The sequence below is a fragment of the Erythrolamprus reginae genome, chromosome 8, assembly GCF_031021105.1.
Source record: "Erythrolamprus reginae isolate rEryReg1 chromosome 8, rEryReg1.hap1, whole genome shotgun sequence".
Classification (NCBI taxonomy): Eukaryota; Metazoa; Chordata; class Lepidosauria; order Squamata; family Dipsadidae; genus Erythrolamprus; species Erythrolamprus reginae.
This window is the reverse complement of record NC_091957.1, coordinates 54199437-54207855: the sequence shown is the minus strand read 5'-3', so window position 1 is coordinate 54207855 and position 8419 is coordinate 54199437. Positions and strand designations below refer to the sequence as shown.

General features: G+C 44.6%; 1 protein-coding gene across 1 annotated transcript in view; it reads left to right on the top strand.

Annotated features, from left to right (window-relative positions):
• Positions 1-8419, top strand: part of MTMR1 (myotubularin related protein 1) — a 79978-nt gene that overhangs the window by 34854 nt on the left and 36705 nt on the right. The window contains 3 exon segments of the mRNA XM_070760151.1: positions 2466-2677; positions 4613-4718; positions 6281-6304. Of these exon segments, the coding sequence (XP_070616252.1) occupies positions 2466-2677; positions 4613-4718; positions 6281-6304 (342 nt within the window).

The following is an 8419-nucleotide window of genomic DNA, read 5'->3' as shown; positions in this document are numbered from 1 at the left end:
TAAAGCTGTTTTGGTCATTTCAGAACAAGCAAAACATAGGATTTGCGAGGACTGTTTGTAACTAACATGATTTATTTTTAAAAAATATTTTGAAAGGGAGGGGGTTATCGCGTGTAAATTACTTTGTGTGTAAGTTTTGATCTGCAAAATATAAGGCGGGAATTATAGGATCAATGTGTAAATTAAGGATATGGAAGTCTTTTCTGTAAAGTGTAAATAATACGGTTCTAAAAGGATAAAATCGAACTCCGAAATAATTATGAATTTCTTAGTTTTAGAGGACATTGGAATATTTTAGGAATAGTATATTTTCAGTATAAGAGTTAAAAATGGAGCACATTAATAGAATAAAATTGTATACTAAGAAATTTGCACTATTTCTTCAGGGATAGACTAAAATACTTAGTACTTTCAGCTAGCTAGCTCAGAAATTTTCTTTTTTTCCACGTTTGTCCTCTGAAATTTCATTCTTTGTTGATGCTTTGGTCTCCTACGCTTTATTGCACCTATCAGTGGGTATTTTGCTAAAGGGAAGTGAGTAGGAGAAATGAAATACCTAACTTGTATCACAAGAAACTCAGACTTAACCTATTACTCTTATTTTAAACGCTAGAGCAGAAAACTGAGAAGCTACCTAGACGCAAACATAATTTGTTGGCTTGCAAGTTATAAGACATCTCATTTTTTTCCTTGCTACCCTAAAAAATTGTGCTTTGTGGTGGTAAATCCACAAGAAATGCCTGTTTCCTTTGGACTGGGGCAAATAAATTGAGGCACGTTTGGGTTTTTTTTGTTTTTTCCGAAGTAATACACTACAGCTGTCAAATCTTTGGAGGAAGGAAGTTAAGCTAAAGTGGTAATTTAAAATGCCTTTTGTCTTTTTCATTACCCGAATCTTACAGATTTATGTTGCCAGCACCAAGGCATTGGATCTCATTCTGTAGAGAATTTTATGTTGTTTGCAGTGAAAGGATAACTTGGTGAAAATGCTCATTTTTTTTCTAAAAAGAAAAACATGACTGGCTTAATTCATTATGAAATAAAAATCAAATATTTAAAAATAAAATACTCCTGGTTTCTTTCGTCCAAGTTACAAGGAGGGGAGAGGGCATTATTATATTATTATTATTATTATTATTATTATTATTATTATTATTATTATTATTATTATTATCAGCCCCGTGAATTTGCTGAGTTTAGGTTGGGAAATGTCCATTGAAGGGTATTGCTTGTGCTGTTGCCCCTAATTCCTGGCTGGGGACGATGGGGGCTGAAATCCACTAGATTTGGAAGGTGGCCACAAGGATTTGAAATGCAAAGTTGCAAAGGGATCCAGTATTGCACGAAGCCTTCATTGCCCCAACCACAGCTACCACAAAAGCATAGGGATGGCCCAAAGGAGAGGAAGGCACATGGGATATGGAGTCCCTCCTGAGAGAGACTTTTCTGCCTAGTAAGAATGGGACTATAAGCATTAGACCCCAACACTTGTCCATTCCCACACTTAAAACTTCTCCTCTGGCACATCTGCTTTCCCATTCTCCCACTTTGCACAACCTGTCATAGCTTCACACATATGCTCCTTGCACTTCTCCTTCCACACCTTGGCACAGCCACGCACCCCTCCACTGGCCCCCGTTTTGCACACTCAGGCTCACACTTCTCCCACCTTGCACACGTGCACACCTTTTCCAATCCACAGCCTTGCACACCCATGCACCCGCACTTCTTCCCCAGCCATGCTAATTCACGTTTGCACTTCTTCTGCAGCCTTGCACACCCACACTTTGCATTCCCCGGCTTTGCACACCTACCTGCACGTCCATCAGCTCCAGCTTTGCACACACACTTCTTCCTCCACCTCACGCTCCTTGCACTTCTCCTTCCCCAGCTTTGCACAGCCATTCTCCCATTCCCTAGCTTTGCACAACCACAGCCATCTTCTCCCTTGGTTCCGGCTTTGCACACCCACACTTTTCCTTCCCCAAGGTTTGCACACCCACACTTCCACTAGCCCCAGCTTTGCACATTGGCTTGTACTTCTTCCCTAGCTTTGCACAACTACAGCCATCTTCTCCCTTGGCTCCTGCTTTGCACCCCCACACTTTTCCTTCTCCAAGCATTGGAAACCCACACTTCCACTAGCCCCAGATTTGCACACTCACTCGCACTTCTTTCCCCAGCTTTGTGCAAGCACAGCCACCTTCTGCTCCAGCTTTGCACCCCCACATTTTTCCTTCCTCAAGCTTTGCACACCCAAACACCTCCACCAGCCCCAGATTTGCACACTCGGTGCTCGCCCTTCTTCCCCAGCTTGGCACAGCCACCCACCGTTTGCATTCCCCGGCCTGGGCCCTGCGCGGCCCTTCCCGCCCCTCCATTCCCCACCCCGGCCGGTCGGCGTCGGGGCGGCCAGGCGGTGGCTCTGAGCGGCCCCTCCTGCTCGGCGGGCTCCGGCGCGGAAGCAGCGGCGGCGGCGGCGGGGCGCGTCCAACATGGAAGGCGGCAGGCCGGCGGCGGTGGCGGGGACGGGGCTGGGCGGCGGGACGGGGGCTTCACTGGAGCCCGGAGGCCCGGCCCGGAGGCCCTCCCGCTTGGTGGCCCCGGCGGCCTCCTCCTCCGCCTCCTCCTCAGCCCCGGCCTCGGCCTCGCCCGGCGCGGAGCAGCCCGCCGACAGGTGAGGCAGGCCGGGAAAGAAGGAAGGAGAGAAAAGCCGGGCCTGCGCGCGACGCCGCGACGCTAAAGCCCATGGTGCGCGGCCGGGCCCCAGTCGGCCTCCTCAGGGCGGCAGCGGGCGGACGGGGAAACATGGGCTTTGTCGTCCAGCCCGGCGGGTCGGGGGTTGCCATAAAGGGAGATAAGCCGAAGAGGGGGTGTTATTCTGAAGGGGGGGAGCGCTGGAGTTGGGCCTCTGGGCAGCATAGGCTTTGTAGTCCACAACATAGGCTTTGTGGACCACAAGGCCTATGTTGCCCAGAGGCCTAAACCCCCCCGCAGCCTGAAGTTGCTGTTTCTTTGAGGAAGGGGGGTTTTGTAGTCCAAAGCAACTGGTGTGGGGGGGGGGATTGTAGTCCAGGTGGATGACAGGAGCTGCTGCTTTTGGGATGGGTGATTGGCTTTGTAGTCCAGCCCGGTGGGTCCGGGGTTGACATAAAGGGAGAGAGGTGTGGGGGGTTTTTTGTGGGGGGGGGGCCCTCTGAAGTAGGACCTCTGGCCAACATAGGCATTGTAGTCCACAGCATAAGCTTTGTGGACCACAAAACCTATGTTGCCCAGAGGCCTAGGTCCACCCCACTCTGCAGCCTGAAGTTGCTGTTGCTTTGAGGAAAGGGGGTTTTGTAGTCCAGGGCAACTGGTGTGGGAGGGGGGAATTATACTCCAGGTGGATGGCAGGAGAATTATTACTATTATTATTATTATTATTATTATTTTATTTTTTTTATTATTATGTCAATACAACACAGCAAATGAGATCACTATGCTGGATTTCATATTTCATCACCAATCCGGGCGCTTCCCAAGCCCCTAGGACTGCGTGATGTAGCGGCGAATTATGTTTGCCGATCCCAGTACAGTAATAATAATAATAATAATAATAATTATTATTATTATCATCATCATTATTATCATTATTAATATCATTATCATCATCATCACGTAATCAAGGACCGTCATAAATATGAGTCCGCTTCCAAGTGTCCAAATTTTAATCATGACAGTCTCAAAATGGGTGAACAGTGCAGTCAAGTGGTAGGGAAGGCAGGTAGAATGCTTGGCTGCATAGCTAGAGGTATAACAAGCAGAAAGAGGGAGGTTGTGATCCCGCTGTATAGAGTGCTGGTGAGACCCCATTTGTACTATGTTCAGTTCTGGAGACCTCACCTACAGAAAGATATGGATCAAATCGAATGGGTCCAAAGACGAGCTGCAAAAATGGTGGACGGTCCTAAGCATAAAACTTATCAGGAAAGACTTCATGAACTCCACCTGTATAGTCTGGAGGACAGAAGGGAAAGGGGGGACATGATCAAAACATTTAAATATGTTAAAGGGTTAAATACGATTCAGGAGGGAAGTGTTTTTAATAAGAAAGTGAACACAAGAACAAGGGGACACAATCTGTGGTTAGTTGGGGGAAAGATTAGAAGTAACGTGAGAAAATATTATTTTACTGAAAGAGTAGTAGATGCTTGGAACAAACTTCTAGCAGACATGGTTGGTAAATCCACAGGAACTGAATTTAAACATGCCTGGGATAAACAGATCCATCCTAAGATAAAATACAGGAAATAGTATAAGGGCAGACTAGTTGATATCTGTCTGAAGAAATGCAAAATTTACACACGCGTTCCTATCAATTCATATAAGTAGTAGATGCTTAGAAACAAACTTCCAGCAGATGTGGTTGGTAAATCCACAGTAATTGAATTTAAACATGCCTGGGATAAACATAGATCCATCCTAAGATTAAAAACAGTTCTAAATGTGAAAAATGTCACTTTTTTCAGTGCCCTTGTAACTTCAAACGGTGGTTGTAAGTCGAGGCCTACCTGTCTAGATATAAAGCCGGTTTTTAAAAAAGTCAAATCACATGTTACGTGTCTTATTGTAGCCCTACAGGATCCCACGTTGAGTGGTGCAAGCAACTCATTGCTGCTACGATTTCTAGCCAGATTTCGGGGTCTGTCCTCTCGGACAACGCATCCAGGGAATATCGGGTAAGTTTTAAATCTGAATTTATTTAATGTATCTCGTCGGTAGTACTGAGAGTTTTATCCCCCTGCTAGGTTAGCTAATATGTTTAAAAACATGTCTAGCAAATTTTGTCATATGTGGTGGACTTGCATAAAAGCAAAACATTAGAAAAGGTGATAGAAGGAAACATGTAGATTTTAAACCTGAATTGTTTTTATCGGGTTTGATATTAGGAAAAAATTGGTAAGAAAAATATGTTTTTAATATTAGGTGTCTTTTACATTGGCTGATGGAATTGGAGGTTAAATTTCCATTCTCCATAGATTTTGTGGTTTGTTTTTTCTTTATTCAATTCTTTTTTTTCCATTGAGAACTTTGAAGGAATATCTTTACCTAACGTCCTGGAGAACTGTCCCCAATTAGAATCAAACATTGTATTTATTTATTTATTTATTCATTCATTCATTCATTCATTCATTCATTTATTTATTCATTCGTTTGTTTATTAGATTTGTATGCCGCCCCTCTCCGAAGACTCGGGGCGGCTAACAACAATAAAGAAGACAATGTAACAAATCTAATATTAAAAAGTAATCTAAAAAACCCCAATTTAAGAAACCAATCATACAAACAAGCATACCATGTATAAATTCTATAAGCCTAGGGGGAAGGGAAAAATTTAAATTCCCCCATGCCTGATGACAGAGGTGGGTTTTAAGGAGCTTGTGAAAGGCAAGGAGGGTGGGGGCAACTCTGATATCTGGGGGGAGCTGGTTCCAGAGAGTCGGGGCCGCCACAGAGAAGGCTCTTCTGGATCCCGCCAAATGACATTGTTTACATTTACTTCTCACGTTCTGCTAAGATAATAATAAATAATGAAATGTTCCCGGTTTTTTTGCTGTATTTGAAAATTAAGGGAGACTAGGATAGATCTAGTTTGGCCTTATTTTGGCCTCATCAGCTAGCCATACCCTCACTGGGACTTGAACCTGCAACTTTTGCCTTGTAAGGCAGAGAATTAACCTCTAGGCTACAGTATCCAATCCCTTCAGCTTTGCACCAGGGAAGGGTTACATATTTTTGTGTCGAATCACCCTGGTGTATTGAAGGAACATCACAGCTCCTTTTTTGCCTCTCGGCCCAACCCAGGGCCATTTCCAAGGCAGTTAATTTTATTGATAGCCGACAATTCTATCTGTATGTGTCACATGGTTGTTTTGGGGTTGTGTTTTATTCTGAATTTGAAAATTAAGGGAGACTAGGATAGATCTATTTCGGCCTTATTTTGGCCTCATCAGCTAGCCATACCCACTGGGACTTGAACCTGCAACCTTGACAATATATATTGTCAACACTTTCAGGAATGGAAGAGATCCCACAATTTTTTTTTTGAAGGGGTGGAAAGGGGAAAGCCCTTGGTTATTTGAAGATCCTTGATGCATTCCTATTCAATCTGGTAATAAGTGATTGTGTAGATGTATGGTCCTGATTGGGCTACTGAGAACATCCTCACGGAAGTGGCTTGGCCTAAAATCAGGATTTCAGCCTATAACTTGTTGGATAATATCTGTATTTTAACTAACAGGTATACAGGAAGCCCACCATAAGGGTAAGAATCTGTGTGGCTATCAGCAAGTTAGACTTTTACCTGTTTTGTGTGGTTTGTTTTTTTTCTCCTGTTGTGTTCAGAACTTGATGTGCCTTTGGTGTTGTTTCTTCTCGACCATTCAGGAGCTGCTGGGCCATCTCGCTACGCCGCATAACAGCTCGTTTGCCATAGATCTGTCGTAGGTTGTATTCCAGGGCCTTCGTGAATAATAAAAACCAGATTAGGGATACAGTGGCACCTCTACTTACGAACTTAATTCGTTCTGTGACCAGGTTCTTAAGTAGAAAAGTTTGTAAGAAGAAGCAATATTTCCCATAGGAATCAATGTAAAAGCAAATAATGCTTGCGATTGGGGAAACCACAGGGAGGGTGGAGGCCCTGTTTAGTAGAGAGGCCCCACGGAGGCTTCTCCCTGCCTTTTCCGGCCCTGTTTCCTCCCAGGAGATTCCTAGAGAGGCCCCACGGAGGCTTCTCCACGACTTTTCCGGCCCCGTTTCCTCCCAGGAGATTCCTAGAGAGGCCCCACGGAGGCTTCTCCCTGCCTTTTCCGGCCCTGTTTCCTCCCAGGAGATTCCTAGAGAGGCCCCACGGAGGCTTCTCCATGACTTTTCCGGCCCCGTTTCCTCCCAGGAGATTCCTAGAGAGGCCCCACGGAGGCTTCTCCACGACTTTTCCGGCCCCGTTTCCTCCCAGGAGATTCCTAGAGAGGCCCCACGGAGGCTTCTCCACGCCTTTTCCGGCCCCGTTTCCTCCCAGGAGATTCCTAGAGAGGCCCCACGGAGGCTTCTCCACGCCTTTTCCGGTTACAGTTTCGGAGGCTCGGGTGTGTAAGTGGGAAAGGGTTCTTGAAAAGAGGCAAAATAAATCTTGAACACCCGGTTCTTATCTAGAAAAGTTCGTAAGTGGAGGCGTATGTAGGTAGAGAGACGCATACAAATTTAATAATAAATAATAATAATAAATAATAGAGGCACCACTGTATTTTAAAGTTTCGTTGGAAAGGCAAGGGAAACATATTTAGGTTTTAGCTTATTGATTCTGACAAAAGACACATATTTTTTGGTCTTTTTGGTCTTCTTAAAAGAGGCTGGAAATTTGGGTGCACCTTATACTCCAAATGTAGCTTTTACTAAGCATTTTTCCAGCCCTAACAAGGTGCTAACAAGTGAAGCAATCTTCGTGCTTTGCCAGCTAAGCGAATGAAGCGATCTTCTTGTGCTTTGCTAGCGAAGCAATCGGCCCTTCGCCTGATTTTCTCATTGTTTCTCTCTGAAGAGAGAGAAGGAAGTGTTTGAAAAACTTTTTTTATCCCCTATGAGGCAGGGGCAGATTCCTCTTGCCTTCCTACGATGTGCCGATTCTTTTCATGGAAAGGAGCTAGGGAAGGGAAACACCGTTGTTCCGTCTTCAAATTGTTGCATGGTTTCTTCTGTTTTCGGCTACCGAGATGTGCTTGTCAATCAGTTTCCTTCTGTGGTTGTGTTTTGTTTTTAAAGCATGCTAGCTAATTTTATCTTCTGCATTTTGGCTTTTTTTCCTGTTTCGAGAAGTCGAAGATTTCTCGCGCCCAAAGGACGAAGGACGTACGCCGTGTTGTGCGAGGTCACAACTTTTCTCTTAAAAGGATAGAAGTGCATGCATTCCTCTTCATTCTTCTCGTTGGGTTGTCTTTCCTTCTCTTTTCTTTTAACCAAAGTGATCAGTTTCATTAGGTGTCCAACCCGTAGGCTTTAAGGCAGTGTTTCCCAACCTGGCGAACTTGAAGATATCTGGACTTCAACTCCCAGAATTCCCCAGCCCGCCCCAAGTCTACAGAGAGGGGCGGCATACAAATCTAATTAGTAAATAAAATAATAAATTCTGGGAGTTGAAGTCCAAATATCTTCAAGTTGCCCAGGTTGGGAAACACTGCTTTAAGGCATTCGTTTGGGGAAAGGTATGTTGATGTTGAAGTATCTGCTGTCTCTTTTTTTGCTAAAAAATAAAAAATAAATTCTGTCCTTTTTACCTTGTTCTGTGCATGTTTTTCCCTCTTCCCCTCTTACTTCCGCTTGCCACTCGCTGCAACCATGCAATTCAGGAGGTTGAGGATGGACGCAATGGCTATCCTTCTGG